This window comes from Clinocottus analis, unplaced genomic scaffold (assembly GCF_023055335.1).
Source record: "Clinocottus analis isolate CAN_PGR_092001 unplaced genomic scaffold, fCliAna1.0.p SCAF_21, whole genome shotgun sequence".
Classification (NCBI taxonomy): Eukaryota; Metazoa; Chordata; class Actinopteri; order Perciformes; family Cottidae; genus Clinocottus; species Clinocottus analis.
In genome coordinates this window covers 502,392-524,891 of record NW_027175943.1, presented here as the reverse complement: position 1 = coordinate 524,891, position 22,500 = coordinate 502,392, and the positions used below count along the sequence as shown (strand labels likewise).

Genomic DNA, 22,500 nt, shown 5'->3' with positions numbered 1-22,500 from the left:
AGACCTTCATGGAAAGATATGAACCTCGAAATAAACATCCAGAGGCTGAGGACGGATCCATGAACCTCTAGAACCTGCAACCAGGTCTCTGGGACTCGTTTGACCACCTGGACCTGAACCACCTGGACCTGAAACACCTGGACCTGAAACACCTGGACCTGAACCACCTGGACCTGAACCACCTGGACCCGGATCACAGAAAAACATCTTTAATCTGCTCGTTTGTCGAGTATTTCTGTTTCAACTCAAACATGAAGAATACACACAATACAACAGATACTTGTACACACATGCACGAGTACTACAACCCCAGTGTGTACACCGTGTAGAAGTACACATGAAGTACTGTGGACTGAAGGAGTCGAGAAACACAAACACAGACGCGTCACCATGGAGACAAAGCCCTGAAGAGTACAATAAATACTATTTATGAGGATGAAGTACCATAAAGTACTACACTGGAGAGGCTGTCAGACTGGGTGGTACTTTACTTCAGGAACAGAAAAAGTACTCACATTGTAAAAGTACAATCAGCTGAAATGTACTCATAGTCAAAAAATACTCATGGTGAAGAAGTGTACTATTATCTTATTCTATTCATCCAAATACTACGAGATAAAGAAGTAGTATTGCACTGATTCATACCACATTAACATCTAGTGTTTGTAGGAAGTATTACCACATGGAAATACTCCCAGTACACAACTGACTTCATTGATCTTCTGACCCAGAAAACACTGCAGGAAGAACACACTGCTGGTACTTTGTACACATACAGAGTTCAATACGACAGAGGGTGTACTCTGCAGAGTACTACAGAATATAGTACTTCAATATAGGAGATATACGCAATATTAAATACCACAAAGAACATAAATAAACATGTAGTATTATAGCAATGTGTGTATACTACACTAGTTTAGTATTACAGTACATCACTACCAGGGAATACATTCATATATATATATATATATATATATATATATATATATATATATATATATATATATATATATATATATATATATATATATATATATGTATGAATGACGTGTGTCGTACCTCCTCCTCCGCTCCGCTGTCTACGTGGGCCATGGTGCAGTCTGGTCTGGTCTCTATGGTCTGTGGTTCTCCTTCACGTCCGCAGCTTCAGTCACAAGAGGCTCATGTCTGCTCTCGCGCGCAGAGACACGCGCGCGAGCTTCCGGTTCTCCTCTCTGATCGATCCGTTTCTTATCTAATTGATCACACCAAGATATTCTGATGAGGCAGCGCGTGCTTCCTCCTCTTCCTCTCTTCCTCCTCTTCCGTCAAGAGGAGAGAGAGAAGAGAGAGAACACACCTCCAGGGTTACTGTTCCCTCCCCTAACGGAGAGGGGGGGGGGGAGAGAGAGAGAGAGAGAGAGAGAGAGAGAGAGAGAGCGAGAGAGAGAGAGAGAGGAGAAAAGAGAGAGAGGGAGAGAGAGAGAGAGAGAGAGAGAGAGAGAGAGAGAGAGGAGAAAAGAGAGAGAGGGAGAGAGAGAGAGAGAGAGAGAGAGAGAAGAAAAGAGAGAGAGAGAGAGAAGAAAAGAGAGGGAAAGAGGAGAAAAGAGAGGGAAGAGACAGAGAGAGCTTTTTATTGTACTGTTACATATTGTACTAATTTTTATATATATATATATATATAAATATATATATATAAATATATATATATATAAATATATATAAATATAAATATATATATATAAATATATATATATATATAAATATAAATAATTTCCCCACTGAGGACTAATAAAGGACTATCTTATAAATACACACACACACACACACACACACAGAGGATGGCGTTCCACAGGGTTCCATCGTAGGTCCTCCTCCTTTTACCAAGCGATGGGTTCTTAATGTACAAGTGTAAAAAAATATTTATATATTAAACAAAAAGAAATAAACACAAATAAAAAAATACATGCGTTTGTAAGTGTGAGTACACACAGTTACAAACACACACTCACTAAACTAAATCACGTGCACTGAAGCGACTGGAAGACAACAGCAGATGATTTGTGGTTCTTTATTAATTCACTAAACGTCTTCAACATGTGGAACAAATAATCAGGTTCAGTCTCCATGCGCTGAACACAACAAGTCTCACAGCGTCACAGCAACAATACGCAGTAAGAGCTCTGCTGCACAGAGTTCTAGAAGAGCAGCTGCCGCCGAGCAAGGCACCAATCCTGCCCGGCAACCGAGACCTGAAGCCCACCTCCACTGGAACCGTTAATGCTAAAAGTGTAGGGTTTTAAAGCCGGGTTTAACTGTGCTGAAGCACATTTATGAATAAAACTACATTTCCCATCAGCCCCGTCACCTGGTAGAAAGGTTTTGTGTGAATGATAACCGTAAGAACTATTACTGAGACATTTAAAAACATGAATCTGAACATTAGCAGAGGTAGGTTAAGGCTACGCCGGCTTCTTAAAGGTACAGGACGAAGGGTGGGTTCAGCTTAGAGAGACAGGTGAGGGTTAATGCTCCCCAGGTGAGGGTTAATGCTCCCCAGGTGAGGGTTAATGCTCCCCAGGTGAGGGTTAATGCTCTTCAGGTGAGTGGTGACGCTCCTCAGGTGAAGGGTAACGCTCCTCAGGTGAAGGGTAACGCTCCTCAGGTGAGTGGTGACGCTCCTCAGGTGAAGGGTAACGCTCCTCAGGTGAGTGGTGACGCTCCTCAGGTGAAGGGTAACGCTCCTCAGGTGAGTGGTGACGCTCCTCAGGTGAAGGGTAACGCTCCTCAGGTGAAGGGTAACGCTCCTCAGGTGAGTGGTGACGCTCCTCAGGCGAAGGGTAACGCTCCTCAGGTGAAGGGTAACGCTCCTCAGGTGAGTGGTGACGCTCCTCAGGTGAAGGGTAACGCTCCTCAGGTGAGTGGTGACGCTCCTCAGGTGAAGGGTAACGCTCCTCAGGTGAAGGGTAACGCTCCTCAGGTGAGTGGTGACGCTCCTCAGGCGAAGGGTAACGCTCCTCAGGTGAAGGGTAACGCTCCTCAGGTGAGTGGTGACGCTCCTCAGGTGAAGGGTAACGCTCCTCAGGTGAGTGGTGACGCTCCTCAGGTGAAGGGTAACGCTCGTCAGGTGAGGGTTAACACAAAAACGTCCAGGTGAACTCTTTAGACAAACGCTGCTCAGGTGTGAAAAACTGATAGACATCTAGAACAGGTAATAAATAATCAGGTAATGTACAGGTGTGTGTGTTTCTTGGTCCACACCCCTCAGATTGGAGTTGGTTCAGTCCAGGCTGCTTATAAAAGCACAGAACCTTCGGGGTCAGTCCACTGGAGCTGTGTGTAGGGGACAGACAATAAGCCATGTTTACATTAAAATGTCTCCTCAAACAAACGTTCACGTTAAACGCATTGTGTTCACATGAGTGAAACTATGACGTCATGATTCACACCGACAGTCATGTGACCACAAATCTAAACCTTTGTCTTTCAAAAACGTACTCACCGATTTCCGTTTTCGCCTCCTCGTCCTCTCCTCCTCCGTCGCTCCTCCTCCCCTTCTCCTCCTGCAGAGGCTCCTCCCCCTTCTCCTGCAGAGGCTCCTCCCCCTTCTGCCTCTCCGCCCGCTGAGCCTCCTCCCGCTCCTTCTCCTCCAGCAGCGAGCGCAGGAAGGCGGCGCTCACCACCTCCTCCCCCTCCCCCACCAGGAAGGCGTTCTTGAAGCGGCTGTACAACATGGCCGCCTTGTCCATGACGGCCTGGTTCGCCTTGTAGTACCGCAGCTGCACACAGAGGGGCGTGTTACTAGAGGGCATGTACTTATGTGTACTTATGTGTACTCGTGTGTACTCGTGTACCTTCCTGAGGGTGGACACGAGCTCGCTGTGCCTCTGGACGTGTTTGCAGGTCACGTAGACCATGCTGAGCTGATCCAACGCCAGCAGACACTTCCTGATGTCCTGCAAGACAGAGACAGTCCTGATGCTATGGTGTCTTGTTGTTATTGTAAACAACAACATGTTTGCTGGCGTAAAGAGGAAATGAGTCTCACGGGGTTGTCCGTCTTCAGAGAGATCCGGATGTCTCCGTGGATCCGGTGCAGCGTGGAGTCCGTCAGCGTCATGGCGGCGCTCTTCTTCTCCATCTTCCCGCCACCGGACGAGCCGCTCTCCTCCTCGGCCGTCTTGTCACTCCTCTTCTTCGGTGGCTTCGTCTCGTCTTGCCCGGCGATCTCTTCTCCTGCCGTCTTACCGCTCTTCCTCTCTTTCTTCTGCTCTCCTTCGTTCTTTCTCGGCGGCGTCTCTTCCTCCGCGACGTTCTTGTCTTTCTTGTCGTTCATCTCCTCGCATCGCTTCTCTCTCGCTTTCCCCGAACTCTTCTTCTTCTTGTCTTCTACCTTTTCTTCTCTGCCCGCCCTCTCCTCTTTCTTCCTCTTCTCCTCCATCGCCATCATCGCCGCCATTCCTCCCATGATGGTCTTCACCTGGACCTTGGCTCCTCCACCTGACGTGGCTTTTACGATCTTCCCGATGATTTTCCTCTCGTCCTTCTTCTCCTTCACGCTCTCCTCCGCCTTCTTGTCCTCCGTCTCTATTTTCTCCGCCTTCTGTTCGCTCTCCTCTTGTCTCACGTCCGTCTTCTTGTCCTCCGTCTTGGTCGTCCTCTCCTCCTCCTCCTCCTCTTCTTCCTTTCCTCTGTTGGCGCCTCCTCTCTGCTTCACCTCCGTTGTCGTTTCCGTATCTTTTGACTTCCCGCCCATCGAGCTCTTCTTCTTCTCCTCCTCCTCCTCTTCCTCCTTCTCCGGCGTCTCGCTCCTCCTCCTCCTCCTCCTCTTCCTCTTCTTCTTGGCCTCCACATTCCTGTGGAGCGGTGGCGATGAGAACGTGACTCCTCCTCCTCTCCTGTAATGAATCAACGAGTGTGTTTTGTGTAGCTCACCGGGCGCTCTTCGTCGTCTCCCTCCTCTTCGCTCCTCTCTCGTCCTTCAGCAGACCTCTCAGAGACGTCAGCAGACTTTCCCTCTTGGCCGCCAGGCGGCGCCGTCGCTGCAGAGCAGGAGGAAGAAGAAGAAGAAGAAGAAGAAGAAGAAGAAGAAGAAGAAGAAGAAGGAGGAGGAGAGCAGTTAAAGCAGTGAGCTGACTTCCTTTGGCCAGCAGGCGGCGCTACGACAACGAGAGAACGTCTTCATGAGCTCGGCCTGGAGATTTTATTCTACGATAGAAACAACAAAGCATCTTCACCTCCTCGTTCACCACTCCACCTCCCTTCTCTTCCTCCTCCTCTTCCTCTGCAGATGTCTTCTCCTTCGTCGTCTCCTGCTTTTTCTTCTTCTCTTCCCCTTTCTCTGCTCTCCTCGTCTTCATCCCTTTGCTCCCTCCGGTTTTCTTCTCCTCCGTCTCTTTCTCCTTCTTCATCGTCGCCTCCTCTTTCTTCTTCCTCTTCTTCTTCTTCATCGTCGCCTCCTTCTCCTTGATCATCACCACCACCACATCCTTCACCTTCTTCATCATCATCGTCGCCTCCTCCTTCTCCATTGTCGTCGCCTCCTCCTTCCTGCCTCCTTGTTTCCTTTCCTCTCCGTCCCTCTTGGTTCCCAGCTCCTCCTCCTTTTCCCTCGTTCTCTTCCTTCCCTCGCTCTCTGACCTCGTCTCTCTCCTCGTCTTCTCCTCCTTTGCTTCGCTGCCACCTCGTTCTGTTTTCTTTTCTTCCTCCTTCTCTTCTCTCCTCGTTCTCTCCTTTCCTTCGCTGTCACCTTGTTCATTTTTCTTCTCTTCCACCTTCTCTGTTCTTCTTGTCTCTCTCCTTGTTTTCTCCTCCTTTCCTTCGCTGTCACCTTGTTCTGTTCTCCTTCCCTCCTCCTCTTCCTTCTTCTTCTTTCCCCTCCTCCTCCTAGCCTTCTTTCCTTCGCTGCCACCTTGTTCTGGTTTCCTCTCTCCCTCTTCCCTCCTCTCCTTCTTTCCTTCGCTGCCACCTTGTTCTGGTTTCCTCTCTTCCTCCTTCTCTCCTCTCCTCGTCTTCATCCCTCGGCCCTCTGATGTTTTTGTTTCTCCTTCATCCAGCTTCGTCTTCCTTCGTTTCTCCTCCTCTTCTCTTGCCTTCGCTCCCTCCCCGTCGTCCTCCTTCGTTTCCTTCTCATCTCTCCTTCTCTTGACGCCTCTGCTCTCTGGTGACTTCTCCTCTTCCTCTGTCTCTTTAGTCTTTGTTCCTCCTTCTCCCTCCACACCTTCATCCTGTATCTCCTCCTCTTTCTTTTGCTTCGCTCCTTTCCTCTCCGACGCCGTTGTCTCCTCTTTCGTCCCCTCGCCGTCGTCCTGCTTCGTTTCCTTCTCGTCTCTCCTCCTCTTGACTCCTTGCTTCTCCGATGACTCCTCCCTCTTCGCCTCCTCCTCCTTGTCTCTCCGTCCTCCCTCGTTCTTAGACGTCTCCTTCGTCTCTGTGCTCACTGAGAAACAAACAGTTATTAGCTGTGTGTGTGTCTGTGTGTGTGTCTCTGTGTGTGTGTGTGCGTGTGTTCTACCTGAGGAGGTCACAGCAGGGCTCGCCTCCTGCTCGGCGTCGATCTGACAACATTTTTAAAAAGTCGTTAACAAACAAAGAACTAAAAAGAGTCTTTTATTTTTTTTTACCTTAAATGCACTCAAATTAATTTAATTATTAATTAATTAAAATGTATTTTTAAAAGTATTAAATAGGAACTTCAAAGGTCAACGGAGTGAAGTTATGAATGAAATTTCACTGAACTTCATTAAAAGAAACATCTCACCTCTTTCTTCTCCTCTTTCTTCTCCTCCGTCCTCCCCCCTCTCCTCCTCCTCTTGTGAGTAGGAATGGGGTCGGTGTTGAGGGTTTTCGGTCCAGAAGATCTTAAACACGCTCTCGTTGGAGTTTCACCCACAACAGCAGCTTCCTGTTTACCGAAGGCTCGAGTCCTGCCCGCAGCGGGAGTGGGAGTGGCTTTAGTGGAGATGGGAGGGGCTTTAGTGGAGGTGGGAGTGGCTTTAGTGGAGGTGGGAGGGGCTTTAGTGGAGGTGGGAGGGGCTTTACTCGAGGTGAGAGGGGCTTTAGTGGAGGTGGGTTTCAGCTTATCAGGTGTACTTCTGTCAGTCTGGGTCTGAAGACACAACGGAACATTTATTAAATACACAAAACAATCAGTTTATTATTTTAACTGAACATATTGAACCAAAGTCACAGAAAGAAAACATCAACGTGATGAAGTATTTATTAATATATTTGATCAGGGAAAACCTTTTAGCCCATGAAATAAAAAAGAATCCAGATAAAACTGTGTGTTTGTTTGTTTGTGTGTCACATGACTCACCCTCTTACTGCCCACCCTCGGCGTGTTCTGGATCTCCCACATGCCCTCTGAGAAGCCTTTGATGCGGACGCCGCTGCCCAACTTCATCTTGTTGCCCACGAACGGGACGATGTTCTGCGGGAGGACGAGACCTCTGGGGAAAGACAGGGAGGGTGAGACAGGGAGAGAGAGACAGAGAGGGTGAAACAGAGAAGGAGAGACAGAGAGGGTGAGACAGAGAAGGAGAGACAGAGAGGGTGAGAGAGAAGGAGAGACAGAGAGGGTGAAACAGAGAAGGAGACAGAGAGGGTGAGACAGGGAGAGAGAGACAGAGAGGGTGAGACAGAGAAGGAGAGACAGAGAGGGTGAGACAGAGAGGGAGAGACAGAGAGGGTGAGAGAGAAGGAGAGACAGAGAGGGTGAAACAGAGAAGGAGACAGAGAGGGTGAGACAGGGAGGGTGAGACAGAGAAGGAGACAGGGAGGGTGAGACAGAGAGAAAAACAAGGAGGGAGAAAGGACGAGGGAGAGAGAGTAGGAGACAGGGAGGTGGGTGAGACAGGACGTTAACCAGATTCTAGTGACTCCAGCCTCCATCTTGTTACGTACATCTGATGCGTCCCGTAGAAGAAGACCGGGACTCGCTTCTTGGTCCCGTCGTCAGACTTACAGATCTGAACACAAGAGTTCACAATTAGAGAGTGTGTGTGTGTGTGTGTGTGTGTGTGTGTGTGTGTGTGTCTGTGTGCGTGTGTGTGTGTGCGTGTGTGTGTGTGTCTGTGTGCGTGTGTGTGTCTGTGTGTCGCACCCTGGCCGGCCAGTGAGGGAACCCCTTCATCTTGGCGAACACCAGGTCTCCCTGTTTGTTCTGGTCCCCGGTTTTTCCCGGCATGCCTTCTGCTTCAGAGGAAAACAACCTGAGTAACAACAAGAAGACTTTTAACTAAATGTATTTCATTTAAACAGTTAATTCACGTCCCATTCTGCTCTTTAAAACGTCCTTTAAGCGACGCAGCGCATGCGCGGAGAGGAAACCGTCTCTTCGTGTAGTTCTGAGCCGCGTGTTCTCTGTTTACAAATACATGCTAGCGGTGATGCTAACGTGGAGCTAGCTCGCCGTTCAAACCCCCAGAGCTCTGCCTTCTTCTTCTCTGGTTGTTCAATGTTTGTCTTAACGGGACGGCGGGAAAGCGACTTACCGGTAAAAAAAAATAAACCCCAACCCGGTGTTCGTCTGGAAACAATGAATAACCGCCTCGGTGCGACGGGAGGCTTCTCGTTACCAAGCTACGCCGTTACTCTGCGCCGCCATGTTGATCCGACGAGTGCGCGTCACGTGACGCTCGGCGCGTTTCCCGCCGGCACGTTGGACTGTACCATCAGGGAGGGGCCGACTGTACCACCTGCAGGTAAAATACTAATGATGCAGGACGTGAAAACATACAATAAAAAACACATTTGGCGTTAAATTAGATTATATATTGAATTAACGATATTTATATAAACATTTATCTATCTTTCAGTCCTCTTGTTGTTTTTCAACTGTAATGCAATGCTTCTTTAATAGTTAAAACTTCATTTTTTTAAATTGTATTTTCGGTTGATGCATGTTTTTCCTGTGAGCTAATAAAAATACACGTTAGAACAGAATATAAAACAAAAACAATAAAACATCTTCATGTACATGAGAAACTTAGGCTATAATTTAATATGAATAATTAAATATGCTAAAACATTTACTCTTTAAACACCAACAAAAACAGGATTAACTAAATAAACTGCAGATATTTATTTAAAACATGTTTTAATGTATATACAAATACTTGTTTTACCACAAATTTCCCTAGCAGACTAAAAATAACGCCACCAAAAATATCTGGAGACATTTTATTGTTTTAAAACCAGACTTTTGCTACAAAAACAAAACAATACGATCGTTCTCTTGATTTAAAGTGGTCTTAATATATTTTTAAAATCGCACATACACAATGGACTCCCAGAAGACTTACAAGACCCCCAATGGACTATTTTTTAATATATTTTTTAAATCACACGTATTTTAGTTTTTGAATGTTTTCGAAACAATAGCTGTCAATAAATAAACTAAATTGACTTAAATGAGGAACTAGAATGTTCTTAACGTATCGGACACAGTTCTGACTTCTTCATCTTAGTGTCTTCAGTTCTGACATCAGAGACGCCAACAGTCAGCGTGATGAAGAGTTGCTCCTCTGGGACTCTTCATCACTTCATCTGGTGGTTAATTCCCCGTCAACAGGAGAAACCTTTCGGAGGGACTTGATCCAACAATCGGCCCAGATGTTGATCCACTCATTGAGGGTCCAACGGTCCACAAGTCTTCTGTTAATCGCTGCCGCTGTCTTCCTCCTCCTCCTCCTCCTCCTCTTCTTCTTCCTCCTCCTCCTCCTCTTTCTTTTCCGTCTCCTCTACGAGTCCCGAGAAGAAGTCATTGTCCCCGTGGGCTTTCTTGGACAGCGCCTTCATCCGCCCGTCCTTCTTCTTCCTCTTGCGGTACTCGTTGACGGTCGTGCCGGGCAAACTGGAAATGTCCCAGAACTTGACGAGCTGGTCGTGGGCACTGCTGGCCAGGAAGCGGGTGTCCCAGGACGTGGCGAGCTCTTCGATGGGTTCGCCGACGTGCTGCCCGATGCAGCCGATGACCCGGTTGGGAAGGATGTTGACGGCTCTGATGGAGGACAGACAGAACGTTACCATCACAATGCAACCGAGTAGTTATTGTCAGACCACCAAAGACCATTTTAAAGCATCTTAGACCATCAAACCATCATCTTAGACCATCAAACCATCAGCCTGGACCAGTAGATCTGTCAAAAGACCACTTCAATCCATCAATTGAAAAAACAATTGGACCATTAAAAGATCAGCTTGGACTATTTACATGACTCTGAGGACTCTTAGAAGAAGCCTCAATGGACTCTTAGAAGAACCCCCAATGGACTCTTAGAAGAACCCCCAATGGACTCTTAGAAGAACCCCCAATGGACTCTTAGAAGAACCCCCAATGGACTCTTAGAAGAACCCCCAATGGACTCTTAGAAGAACCCCCAATGGACTCTTAGAGCCCCCTCCCCCCCCCCGCTCACCGGATGTACCCGTCCATGGAGGCGGTGCACACGATGCTGTCGCTGATGGCGGTGATGCACTCCACCGACTCCGCCTTGATGGCGAAGCGATCGCTGGTGGCCCCGAAGCCGTTCCAGTTGAAGATGTAGATGGTGCCCTCGCCGGAGCCGCACACCACCTTCTGGCCGCGCTTCATCAGCGCCAGCGAGGTCAGGTCGCTGCTCTGGCTCTCCGACAGCAGGTCGAACCGCCGGCGCTTGATGTTGAAGACGCCCAGGGTGCCGTCGCCGCTGTGGGACGTCGACAAGCCGCAGCGTTAGTCACACGGAAGCTGGGAAACAACTCATCTTTCCGAAGGTCTTTAAACGCATCACGCGAACACTCTTACATGCTTATATTCTGTTGACTTTCACCAGATTCTGTTAAACACATTTAACTCCGAGCTCCTCCGTGAAACTATGACGTCATGATTTATTCACCTGGGAACAGCAGTCATGTGACCAGAAATCAGAGAAACTTTGACTGATGAACGGGAAGTGAACACAAAGGAGTGAGGAGAGAGAGAACAACCACCTGGTGGTGAGGAGGATCCTCTTGGCCTTGTCCACAGCGATGTCACTGATGTAGTCATCGTGCTGTTTCAGGTCCATGATGTCCGTCCCCTTCCTCATGTCCCACACCTCCAGAAGGACAACAACAAGTTACATTTCCTTCATTTAATAACATGTACGACTTTGTATCTTCTAATCGTGACTTTCTAACCCATAATTGTAACTTTTTCTCTCATAAAAGTGACTTTCTAACTCGTAAATATGACTTTCTAACTCACAAATGTGACTTGCTCACCTTCAGCGTGCCCGCGTCGTCCCCGGTGGCCAGGATGTTCTCGTCCACCAGCAGCAGGCTGTTGATGGGGGCCTTGTGGGCCCCCCGGATGCGGGTCACCAGCGTGCCGCGCTCCGCGTCCAGCAGGTGGACGGCTCTGTCCCGCGACACGCTGTACAGCTTGGTCCCGTCCGCGGAGAAGCGCAGCTGGCGGCAGGACTTCATGTGGTGGCCGGACGACCACAGCTCCCGGTTCTGGCCCTCCGTGCACGAGTACGCGTACGCGTAGACGTCCCCGTCCACGTCCCCGCACACCAGGATGTCCCGGCTCGGGTGCAGCGCCACCGTGTTGGCGATGGCCTCCAGCCGGATGTCCTCTGGGGTGTCTCGGACCTTCGGCTCGGGCGGCTCGTCCTCCCCTTCGTCCTCATCTTTATCCGGGTCCGGGGTTTCTGGGCCGCTGGCGGGTTCCGGGGCTCCCGTTTTGTCCGTTTCTGGAGGATCTGTCTCTGCGGAGTCCGTTTCAACGTGTTCCGCGGGCGCCGCCATGTTGTTTGCCTTTTTTCTTCTTCTACTCTAAATAAAATGGTAGCTTTACCAGTGGACACAGAGCACACTACCCCCTACAACCTTCACAGTACTGCACTCTAATGTCACGACATACTACATTCCTTGTATGTGAAACCTACTTCAATAAACCTGATTCTGGTAATATTCTACTAACATAACTTGCTCTAAAATAAATGTAAATTTTTACCCATCTTTACTATTGTCGTCATAATAATCATCAATTTCATACAGGATTGCACAAAGAAATGTTTCCCTATTTTTTATTTTTTTTGGAGGGGGGGTCGGTGGGGGGTCCTAATTTATTTTTATTTTTTTTGTTGGTCCTAATATTTTTGTTGTTGTTGGGGAAATGGGCTTCCGTATTGATTCAACTCATAATGACATAAAATACATATGATATATGTTTTTAAATGGGCGGTTCTAATTGGTCGGTTATCCAGCCAATCTTAAGTGAATGCGGAAGTGACGTCTAGACGCTAAAGATGGCGTCAGATTCAAACGGCTGCTGAACTGATGTTGCCGTAAGTGTTTTTAAAAGTTACTTCAAGTCGTTTATTGTGAACGCAGTGTGGCTGGTTCCGTGTAGACGGTCTGCTACGGGTTGAAGTGGGACTGGACCTCACAAATATGTCAATTTAGAATATTATCTACGGAGCGAGTCTTTGTTCGGTTTAGGAAACAAAATCCCATTCAAGAAATGTATGAATCTAAGATTAACTTGTTGATTGACACAATTATAAGGAAGGCATATGAATTATTAAAACTTTCAGGAAATCGGGACATTCTTCTCTTCAATTCGGCTTCTTGTAAATCCACCAAATGATTATTTTAAATGTGTAACATCTCATCTGTGTGTTGTTGACCGTCAAATTGAATACAAACTACAAATTATGCGGAAATCCGCCATCCGCAGTGTTTATAACAGATACCGAATTGTAAAGTGGATCCGGTTGATGGGTACACAGTCTTAGTTTTTGGTTCTTAATGAATTTAACTCCGGAGACTTGACGTTGAATGTTTACCGGATGGATTCGTGAACGGAGTTCGCTTTCCACGGGTCGAGCGCGTCTGTTGGCATGGCAACGACCCGCCCAGCAACAGGCCTCCAGGGCCCCGGACCGTGTGCACACTCATATGATGTATAAATACATAAAGTACACACATCGGACCGTGTGCACACTCATATGATGTATAAATACATAGAGTACACACATGGGACCGTGTGCACACTCATATGATGTATGAATACATAAAGTACACACATCGGACCGTGTGCACACTCATATGATGTATAAATACATAAAGTACACACATCGGACCGTGTGCACACTCATATGATGTATAAATACATAAAGTACACACATGGGACCGTGTGCACACTCATATGATGTATAAATACATAAAGTACACACATCGGACCGTGTGCACACTCATATGATGTATAAATACATAAAGTACACACATGGGACCGTGTGCACACTCATATGATGTATAAATACATAAAGTACACACATGGGACCGTGTGCACACTCATATGATGTATAAATACATAAAGTACACACATCGGACCGTGTGCACACTCATATGATGTATAAATACATAAAGTACACACATGGGACCGTGTGCACACTCATATGATGTATGAATACATAGAGTACACACATCGGACCGTGTGCACACTCATATGATGTATGAATACATAGAGTACACACATCGGACCGTGTGCACACTCATATGATGTATGAATACATAGAGTACACACATCGGACCGTGTGTACACTCATATGATGTATAAATACATAAAGTACACACATGGGACCGTGTGCACACTCATATGATGTATGAATACATAAAGTACACACATCGGACCGTGTGCACACTCATATGATGTATGAATACATAAAGTACACACATGGGACCGTGTGCACACTCATATGATGTATGAATACATAAAGTACACACATCGGACCGTGTGCACACTCATATGATGTATAAATACATAAAGTACACACATCTTACAATCAGTATTTACTGAGACAGATTTGTTTGCTGAACTGTGTTTATTTAAGATTCAAGAATAAGTATTTGAATGTGTATTCTTTCTGCATGACATTTTAGTACAGTAAGGAGTACTCCATGTACCTATGATACGTAGTACAGTAAGGAGTACTCCATGTACCTCTGATACTTAATACAGTAAGGAGTACTCCATGTACCTATGATACGTAGTACAGTAAGGAGTACTCCATGTACCTATGATACGTAGTACAGTAAGGAGTACTCCATGTACCTCTGATACTTAATACAGTAAGGAGTACTCCATGTACCTATGATACGTAGTACAGTAAGGAGTACTTCATGTACCTATGATACGTAGTACAGTAAGGAGTACTCCATGTACCTATGATACGTAGTACAGTAAGGAGTACTCCATGTACCTATGATACGTAGTACAGTAAGGAGTACTCCATGTGGTTCGATCAAAGGAGAAGAAAGCAAAGTACACATTACCATACTTTAACGTGTACTCTCTCTTCAGGTTGAATGACACCATCATGCAGCAGAAGGAGAGGAAGGAACGAGAGACAGGAAGGAGAGAGGAGGAGGAGGAGGTGGAGGAGGAGAGGAAGAAGGGACGAGGGAAGGACAGGAGTAGAGGAGACGGAGGAGGGAGGAAGAGGGAGAAGGAGGAGAGGAGCAGGAGGGCAGCGTCAGAAGAAGGAGGAGGAGGAGGAGGAGGAAGAGGAGGAGACAAGTCCAGTAGGCTCAGAGTTCATCAGCTGGAGGAGCAGCTGGAGCTGAAGGCCGGACACAACCAGGAGGTGAGCAAGCTAGGAGCTAGATGCTAGGAGCTAGATGCTAGGAGCTAGACGCTTAGAGCTAGATGCTAGGAGCTAGACGCTAGGAGCTAGACACTATACGCTAGAAGCTAGATGCTAGAAGCTAGATGCTAGAAGCTAGATACTAGGAGCTAGATACTAGGAGCTAGATGCTAGGAGCTATACGCTAGGAGCTAGACGCTAGGAGCTAGACACTATACGCTAGAAGCTAGATGCTAGGAGCTAGATGATAGATGCTCTATGCTAGATGCTAGAAGCTAGATGCTCTATGCTAGATGCTAGACGCTAGATGCTCTATGCTAGAAGCTAGATGCTCTATGCTAGAAGCTCAGGCTGGTTGTGTTACTGTTTTTACATCTGCAGTCGTATTTAATCATAAACAGCAACAGCACTGTTATTGCTGCTGTGTACCTCTGAGTTGTAGTACTTGCAATACTCTGTGTACCTCTGAGACGTAGTACTCGCAGTACTCTGTGAACCTCTGAGTCGTAGTACTCGCAGTACTCTGTGAACCTCTGAGTCGTAGTACTCGCAGTACTCTGTGTACAGGTGACCCAGCTCCAGGCCCAGGTGACCCGGCTCAGGTGCCGGGTGGAGCAAGGAGAGGCTCAGGGGGCGGAGCTTCAGTACCAGCTGACTCTGAGCCAGAGAGACACCGCCCGGGCTGCCGGGCTCTCAGGTACGAGATCCAACGCACCCGCTGTTGTACTGATCGTTGTTTAACTTCATGTACTTGTAAATATAATTAATATGTTAAACTCATCAACATTTTCACTAAATTATATTTTTTATTTGATCTTAACTTCACTAAATATCTAATTGTGTGTGTGTGTGTGTGTGTGTGTGTGTGTGTGTGTGTGTGTGTGTGTGTGTGTGTGTGTGTGTGTGTGTGAGCAGCAGAGCTCCAGCAGGAAGTCCAGGAGCTGCAGAAAGCTCTAGAGGACCAGCATGCTTTGCAGCAGGAAGTCAAGAAGCTGCAGAAGACTCTGGACGTTACCCAGCATGCTTTGCAACAGGAAGTCCAGGAGCGAGACCGACTGATTGACAGCTTCAGTACAGAAAAGCACAGACTGCTGCAGGTCAGACACACGCACACAAACACACACACACACACACACACACACACACACACACACACACACACACACACACACACACACACACACACACTGACCACTTTACCCCCCTCTCTCCTTCACCTCAGCAGCAGCAGGAGGCTCTGGAGGAGGTGCAGAAGAAGAGAGACGAGGAGGCCGAGACCAACAGACGACAAGCTGAAGAACTGAAACACCTCGAGGAGAGAGAGGAGAGGAGGAGCAGAGAGAAGGAGGTGAGGAGAGAAAGGAGAGGAGGAGCAGAGAGAAGGAGGTGAGGAGAGAAAGGAGAGGAGGAGCAGAGAGAAGGAGGTGAGGAGAGAAAGGAGAGGAGGAGCAGAGAGAAGGAGGTGAGGAGGAGGATAAAGTGTGTGTTTCCTCCTCCAGGCGTTGGAACAGAGGATGAAGTTTCTGGAGGCGAGTGTGGAGGCAGAGAGACGAACTCACCTGGAGACCAAGGTCACCTCTGAGGTCATCCAGGTAACACACACACACACACACACACGCACACACACAGTAACAGACGTGCCACAGACAGGAAGTAAGACGCTGCTCAGAAGGGACAGACGTGTTGTGTGTTGACGTGTGGTTGTATGATTGACAGCTGCGGGGGCGGGACCTGGAGGCGGCGCTGGTGGTGGAGAGGTTAAGCCAGCAGGAGGCGCAGCGCGGCCTGCAGGAGGCGCAGCACGGCCTGCAGGAGGCGCAGCGCCTCCTGCAGCTGCAAGCGGAGCAGCTCAGAGGGAGCAGCGGTGCGCTGCAGCGGTGAGGCCTTCAGGGACACGCGATCAACAGAATACTCTGTAGTTATCACTTCTTTATTTATTTGTGTGTGTGTGTGTGTGTGTGTGTGTGTGTGTGTGTGTGTGCAGGCTGCAGATGGAGTATGAGCAGTGTCAGTCTGAACTCACCGTGGCCTTGAAGACAGAGAGGACGACGACCTCTGACCTCTCAGAGAGACTGGAGGAGGAGAAGAGACGACACAACAACACACAGATGCTGCTGGAGCAGGTCACACACACACACACACACACACACACACAAACACACACACATTCACTTTGTTTTCATTAACTTATTTTGGTGTGATTTCTTTTTCTGTGTTCAGGAAGCTCAGAGAAAGAGAGATGCAGAGGAATGTTTGAACCACATGAGACACACACTGGAGCAACACACCACTAAAGGTACACACACTGGAGCAACACACCTCTAAAGGTACACACACTGGAGCAACACACCTCTAAAGGTACACACACTGGAGCAACACACCTCTACAGGTACACACACTGGAGCTGCACACCTCTAAAGGTACACACACTGGAGCAACACACCTCTAAAGGTACACACACTGGAGCAACACACCTCTAAAGGTACACACACTGGAGCAACACACCTCTAAAGGTACACACACTGGAGCAACACACCTCTAAAGGTACACACACTGGAGCAACACACCTCTAAAGGTACACACACTGGAGCAACACACCTCTAAAGGTACACACACTGGAGCAACACACCTCTAAAGGTACACACACTGGAGCAACACACCTCTAAAGGTACACACACTGGAGCTGCACACCTCTAAAGGTACACACACTGGAGCAACACACCTCTAAAGGTACACACACTGGAGCAACACACCTCTAAAGGGACACACACTGGAGCTGCACACCTCTAAAGGTACACACACTGGAGCAACACACCTCTAAAGGTACACACACTGGAGCAACACACCTCTAAAGGTACACACACTGGAGCAACACACCTCTAAAGGTACACACACTGGAGCTGCACACCTCTAAAGGTACACACACTGGAGCAACACACCTCTAAAGGTACACACACTGGAGCTGCACGCCTCTCCAGGTACACACACACACCTGTCACCATTTCAGCATGTAATGTGTGTGTTCAGGCGCTACTCCTGCCGCAAAGCATGCTGGGAAGCACAGCCCCTCCCCTGACGTGCAGCAGCTGCTGCAGAGCGCGCTGCAGGCGGCCGACACACAGATCCTGGACCTGCTGCTTTCCTCAGAGACGCTGCAGCAACACAACCAGGACCTCACACAGCTGACCTCAGACCAGAGACAGCAGCTGCAGGTGAGAGGAGGAGGAGGAGGAGGAGGAGGAAGAGGAGGAGGATGGAGGGGGGGAGGAGGAGCAGCAGGACGAGGAGGAGGAGGAGCACTCATGTCCCCGTCTCTCTGCAGGAGTCTCAGCAGGAGGTGAGACGTCTTCACCAGGAGAGCTCTGATTGGTCCACGATGAGCAGAAGTCTGCAGGCCGAGCTGGAGAGAGAAAAGGAGGAGCGGGGGAGAGAGAGGGAGGAGAAGGAGCGAGAGAAGGAGGAGAGGGAGCGAGAGAAGGAGACAGAAAAGGAGGAAAGGGAGCGAAAGAAGGAGACAGAGGAGGAGGAGAGGGAGCGAGAGAAGGAGGAGAGGGAGCGAGAGGTCCAGAAGATAACTGACCACCACCAGAAAGAGTCCAAGGTGAAGTAAACTCTCTCTCTCTCCCTCTCTCTCTCTCTCTCTCTCTCTCTTTCTTTCTCTCTCTCTCTCTCTCTCTGTCCCTCATGCTCACATCAGTGTAATGTCGTTATGTCGTTGGAACATTTAATTAAACTGTTTATGATGCTGAGAAACCTCATTAAAGCCCCTCTGACTGTGTGTGTGTGCGTGTGTGTGTGTGTGTGTGTGTGCGTGTGTGTGCGTGTGTGTGCGTGTCAGGCCTGTCTGTCCTTCCTCTACCTCCTCTACCAGCGCCTCCTGGCCGGCTGCGTCCTCCTGGATGAGCCCCAGTGCATTCTGGGAGATTTCACCTGGCCGGAGCTGTGTGACGTCGTCACCGAGCAGCTGGACCGGCTGACCTCTGACCTCCGCCTGGCCCACGGCAAGGTGAGCAGGTTGCCACGAGGTCGGCTGTTCGATTCCCGGGTCGAAGTGAGGGAAGTTTCAGACTGGTAAAACAAGATGGCGGCTGAGTGTCACATGACGCGTGACACTCATCATGGGGTTTGGGGTCAGAGGAAAGACACCGGTGGTTTGAGTCCAAACCTTCCACCAGTAAGAGCGTCTAAAAGCATCTGCGTTGGCCGGGAATCAAACCCGGGTCAACTGCTTGGAAGGCAGCTATGCTCACCACTATACCACCAACACTCATAGGGACACATCTGGATCAGTCTGTCTGCTGCTCTTCCTCTTCCTCCTAACTTTATTCTTCCTTCTAACTTTCCTCCTCTTCCTCACCTTTACAGCAGCTCACAGTACTGAGGATGTGTTTAATGCAGGAGGGGCGCGAGGGGGAGATGCAGATTGTTAATATATATATATATATATATATATATCAAGAATCCTTTATTAATCCCACAGTGGGGGGATTATTCTCTGCATGTCACCATCCTTAGTGATGAAGCAGCTCAAGGACACTTCAACATGAAACTATGGAGAGAAAACAGGGATCCAGGGATACATAACTTTATTTGCATTGTTTTAACAAAGTGACTGCACATTTTATTAGTTTTTGTCAGATGGAGCAATCTGTTTACTTGAAAGGGATTCACATTTTCTTTAATCTATTAATTCAAAAAGATGGAGTCTCAGAAAGTTGAACCATTTTGTTCCCATGTTGTCGGGACCCGAACATTCTGCTTCCTTAAAGTGGAGACAGAAACAGTTTGAGAACCTCTGGGTTAAAGGAAGGTTCAAACTAGTAAAACAAGATGTCTGCGGTTCTCTCTGGGTTCTCTATTTAGAGTTTCTTAAAGACTAAAAACATCTGCGTTGGCCGGGAATCGAACCCGGGTCAACTGCTTGGAAGGCAGCTATGCTCACCACTATACCACCAACGCTAGATGGCTCACCAGTCTCTCTCTTCCGCCCGGCTCCCCCCTCCTTCTCTCGCTCTCTCTCTCTCTCTGTAGATCGCCCAGCTGCAGCGTGTGTGTGACAAGAAGAGTGTGTGTGTGCATGAGCTGCAGCGCAGTCAGGAGTGTGTGTTGTCTCGCGTAGAGGAGAGCGTGAGGAGGAGGGAGGAGGCGCAGAGCAGCCGACACACACACACTGTGACACGACTGCAGAGGGAGCTGCAGGTAACACGCACACACACGCACGCACACACACAAGCACACGACTTGCTGAGTCAGCAGAAGCTGGAGAACAAAGAGAAGAGGAAACATTTTGTCTTCAAGTGAAACAGAAACCAAATGAAATAATAGAAGTGAAGGTTCATGTCTCTCTCTCCTCTCTCAGCTGTCTCTCTCTCAGGGCGCCTCCCTCCGTGAGCGCTCCTCCTCCCTGGCCTCCTCCCTCTCCCTCAGCAGGGGGGAGTCGGCCTCCCTGCTGTCGGCGTGCGCGCTGCTGGGCGGCGCCCTGAGGCACGCCGCCCGCCGCCTGGCGTCTCTCTGCCAGCAGAAGGCGCTGCTGAGCCGGCGGCTGGCGGAGAAGGAGGTGCTGGAGGAGGAGGTGAGGAGGCTGGTCGGGGCGCTGGGGGAGGAGGAGGAGGAGGAGCAGGCGAGCAAGAGGAGGCGCAGCGCGACCGCGCGGCGCTGGAGGAGCAGCGTGCACGCGGTGCTGGCGGTGATCAGGTGGCGCGCTCTGACCCGACACACCACGGTGCTGTTCTACCTGCAGGGGGGAGGGGCCGTCTGCGGGGGGGTCGCCACGGCAGCTCAGGAGGGTCAAGAGGAGCCACGCTCAGGTGGGCGGAGTCTTCTTCCTCCTCCTCTTCCTCATCTGTGTTTCAGTCCAAACCTTCAATTTAGACAATAAAGCACCCAAAATTATCTGCGTTGGCCGGGAATCGAACCCGGGTCAACTGCTTGGAAGGCAGCTATGCTCACCACTATACCACCAACGCTTGATGACAACATCTGGATCAGTCCCAACCTCTCCCTCTGCAGCTGGACGAGACAGAGGGAGGGGGAGAAAGAGAGACAGAAAGAGGGGGAGGGAAAGTGGAGAGAAAGGAAGGCAGCAAGCGGGCCTCGATCACAGACTGATCCAGATGTGTCCCTATGAGCGTTGGTGGTATAGTGGTGAGCATAGCTGCCTTCCAAGCAGTTGACCCGGGTTCGATTCCCGGCCAACGCAGATGTTTTTAGTCTTTCAGAAACTCTAGATAGAGAACTCAGAGAGAACCGCAGACATCTTGTTTTACTAGTTTGAACCTTCCTGTAAAGTGATCTCTGCATTGATCACATCCTCTGTTTTATGAAGCGCTGGAAAGGTGAGGAAGAGGAGGAAAGTTAGGAGGAAGAGGCAATAGAGCAGTAAACAGACTGATCCAGATGTTGTCATCAAGCGTTGGTGGTATAGTGGTGAGCATAGCTGCCTTCCAAGCAGTTGACCCGGGTTCGATTCCCGGCCAATGCAGATGCTTTTAGAAGCTCAGTGAGGCTCTTACTGGTGGAAGTGAGAAACAGAGTTTTAGATATTTACTTGTAGCAGGTTGACTATGGAGGAAAAAGGTAGCAGTTCCTTCAGAAGGAGACTGACCCACAGAGGGAAGAGAACCACTGTGCTAACACTCAGTCACATGTTCACAGCAGCAACGTGAACATGGTATGTCGACAGTAAAGACTCACCATGCGTGTGATGCTCACAGGGAAGAAGCTGGTTGTTCAGGAAGAACGTCTAAAAACATCTGCGTTGGCCGGGAATCGAACCCGGGTCAACTGCTTGGAAGGCAGCTATGCTCACCACTATACCACCAACGCTCATAGGGACACATCTGGATCAGTCTGTGATCGAGGCCCATTTGCTGCCTTCCTTTCTCTCCACTTTCCCTCCCCCTCTGACAACATCTGGATCAGTCTGTCTGCTGCTCTTCCTCCTCCTCTTCTTCTTCTTCTTCCTCTTCCGACCTTTCTGCAGAATTTTGTTTTGTTTTTCCGGATTAGTTTCAATAAAACACATTTGTGTTTCAGATGGAGATGATGATGATGATGATGATGATGATGATGATGATGATGATGAAGAAGGTGGTAAAGGGCCGTGTGCTCGGTGGCTTCGCTCTAAACTTCTGTCCTCCATCATTCTGTCCTCCATGTCTGACCTGCAGGGGGCGCTAACACACACTGGTAACACACACACACACACACACACACACAGTGTGTATATGTTGGCTCGTGCAGACACCTCTCTGTCTGACTCTCTCTAGGCTCCGCCCCTACAGACGTGATGTCAGCGGCTCGCTCCGCTTTGTCCCGCCTCCTGGATCGTCTTCTCGACCAATCGGACGCGGCTCCTCACCGATTGGACGAGGACACGCTGAGCCGGACGCCTGCACCAAACACCAAGGTCTAACTCACCCTTTATGAATTCATTTACCACGGGAAGCTGATCATCAACGACGCTTCATTTAAATATGTATATGTTTAAATAATACATTCTACCATGTATAGTCATACATTTATTATTATTCTATTTATTATTTATTCTCAGATTATTTGTTGAGTATGACGGTGACCTCTGACCCCCCAGGCGCTGGTGTCCAGCCTGCAGCAGCACTTCCTGGTGCTCAGCCAACGGCTGCACGCGGCCGAGGTGGAGAGGCGGAGCCTGAGGCTGGACGCGGCCAATCAGAAGAGGCAGGAGAGAGACGACGCCTGCAGGGCGGTGAGGCTGCACACACACACACACACACAGACATGGACACACACACACCTGTGCTCTCTATCTGATGAATGCACACACCTGACTCTGTGTGTGTGTGTGTGTGTGTGTGTGTGTGTGTGTGTGTGTGTGTGTGTGTGTGTGTGTGTGCAGGCCCCCCAGCAGCTCCTGGGTGTG

The 22,500-nt window shown here is 48.9% G+C and overlaps 4 protein-coding genes and 6 non-coding genes across 16 annotated transcripts in view; 3 read left to right on the top strand and 7 right to left on the bottom strand.

Annotated features, from left to right (window-relative positions):
* The window catches only part of LOC137792042 (tetratricopeptide repeat protein 39B), an 11,797-nt gene extending 10,494 nt beyond the window's left edge, over positions 1-1,303 (bottom strand). The window contains exon 1 of the mRNA XM_068587442.1: positions 1,063-1,303. Within this exon, the coding sequence (XP_068443543.1) occupies positions 1,063-1,095 (33 nt within the window). The 5' untranslated portion in view covers positions 1,096-1,303. The remainder of the gene's footprint in view (positions 1-1,062) is intronic.
* Positions 1,304-2,037: 734 nt separating this feature from the next.
* LOC137792035 (lens epithelium-derived growth factor-like) lies at positions 2,038-8,613 on the bottom strand. Of its 4 annotated transcripts, none has more exons than XM_068587424.1 (12): positions 8,478-8,613; positions 8,087-8,195; positions 7,888-7,952; positions 7,301-7,433; positions 6,743-7,090; positions 6,497-6,539; positions 5,220-6,421; positions 4,918-5,024; positions 4,031-4,838; positions 3,837-3,938; positions 3,485-3,761; positions 2,038-3,315 (listed from the first exon to the last, which is right to left on the bottom strand). In XM_068587424.1, exons 2-12 carry the CDS (start codon positions 8,168-8,170, stop codon positions 3,302-3,304), a joined length of 3,183 nt encoding a protein of 1,060 aa, XP_068443525.1. In that variant the 5' UTR covers positions 8,171-8,195; positions 8,478-8,613; the 3' UTR covers positions 2,038-3,301. The 4 variants fall into 4 exon arrangements, with proteins under 4 accessions (XP_068443525.1, XP_068443528.1, XP_068443526.1 ...); XM_068587427.1 differs by having other exon boundaries at positions 6,497-6,541; positions 6,757-7,090; XM_068587425.1 differs by having other exon boundaries at positions 8,087-8,178.
* A 513-nt stretch (positions 8,614-9,126) lies between these two features.
* On the bottom strand, positions 9,127-11,839 carry wdr55 (WD repeat domain 55). Its single transcript, XM_068587448.1, has 4 exons — positions 11,230-11,839; positions 10,957-11,063; positions 10,404-10,673; positions 9,127-9,985 (listed from the first exon to the last, which is right to left on the bottom strand). Exons 1-4 carry the CDS (start codon positions 11,755-11,757, stop codon positions 9,643-9,645), a joined length of 1,248 nt encoding a protein of 415 aa, XP_068443549.1. The 5' UTR covers positions 11,758-11,839; the 3' UTR covers positions 9,127-9,642.
* A 384-nt stretch (positions 11,840-12,223) lies between these two features.
* Positions 12,224-22,500, top strand: part of ccdc171 (coiled-coil domain containing 171) — an 11,676-nt gene continuing 1,399 nt past the window's right edge. Inside the window, exons 1-18 of one of the 4 annotated variants that reach the window (XM_068587417.1) lie at positions 12,224-12,299; positions 14,318-14,600; positions 15,168-15,297; positions 15,516-15,697; positions 15,826-15,948; positions 16,100-16,192; positions 16,317-16,477; positions 16,585-16,723; positions 16,821-16,896; positions 17,628-17,812; positions 17,923-18,201; positions 18,439-18,606; positions 19,632-19,799; positions 19,960-20,407; positions 21,636-21,788; positions 21,869-22,008; positions 22,192-22,326; positions 22,477-22,500. The exon at positions 22,477-22,500 is cut by the window's right edge and continues 132 nt beyond it. In XM_068587417.1, coding sequence (XP_068443518.1) covers positions 12,292-12,299; positions 14,318-14,600; positions 15,168-15,297; positions 15,516-15,697; positions 15,826-15,948; positions 16,100-16,192; positions 16,317-16,477; positions 16,585-16,723; positions 16,821-16,896; positions 17,628-17,812; positions 17,923-18,201; positions 18,439-18,606; positions 19,632-19,799; positions 19,960-20,407; positions 21,636-21,788; positions 21,869-22,008; positions 22,192-22,326; positions 22,477-22,500 — 2,895 coding nt within the window. In that variant the 5' untranslated portion in view covers positions 12,224-12,291. Of the gene's footprint in view, positions 12,300-14,317; positions 14,601-15,167; positions 15,298-15,515; positions 15,698-15,822; positions 15,949-16,099; positions 16,193-16,316; positions 16,478-16,584; positions 16,724-16,820; positions 16,897-17,627; positions 17,813-17,922; positions 18,202-18,438; positions 18,607-19,631; positions 19,800-19,959; positions 20,408-21,635; positions 21,789-21,868; positions 22,009-22,191; positions 22,327-22,476 lie in introns of all 4 variants that reach the window. The other 3 variants (XM_068587419.1, XM_068587418.1, XM_068587416.1) reach the window with 3 other exon arrangements.
* Positions 18,796-18,867, bottom strand: trnag-ucc (transfer RNA glycine (anticodon UCC)). The gene has a single exon. It is a non-coding gene; the product is annotated as a tRNA-Gly (tRNA).
* Positions 19,488-19,559, bottom strand: trnag-ucc (transfer RNA glycine (anticodon UCC)). The gene has a single exon. It is a non-coding gene; the product is annotated as a tRNA-Gly (tRNA).
* On the bottom strand, positions 20,495-20,566 carry trnag-ucc (transfer RNA glycine (anticodon UCC)). The gene has a single exon. It is a non-coding gene; the product is annotated as a tRNA-Gly (tRNA).
* Positions 20,728-20,799, top strand: trnag-ucc (transfer RNA glycine (anticodon UCC)). Its single transcript has one exon. It is a non-coding gene; the product is annotated as a tRNA-Gly (tRNA).
* trnag-ucc (transfer RNA glycine (anticodon UCC)) lies at positions 21,010-21,081 on the top strand. Its single transcript has one exon. It is a non-coding gene; the product is annotated as a tRNA-Gly (tRNA).
* trnag-ucc (transfer RNA glycine (anticodon UCC)) lies at positions 21,354-21,425 on the bottom strand. The gene has a single exon. It is a non-coding gene; the product is annotated as a tRNA-Gly (tRNA).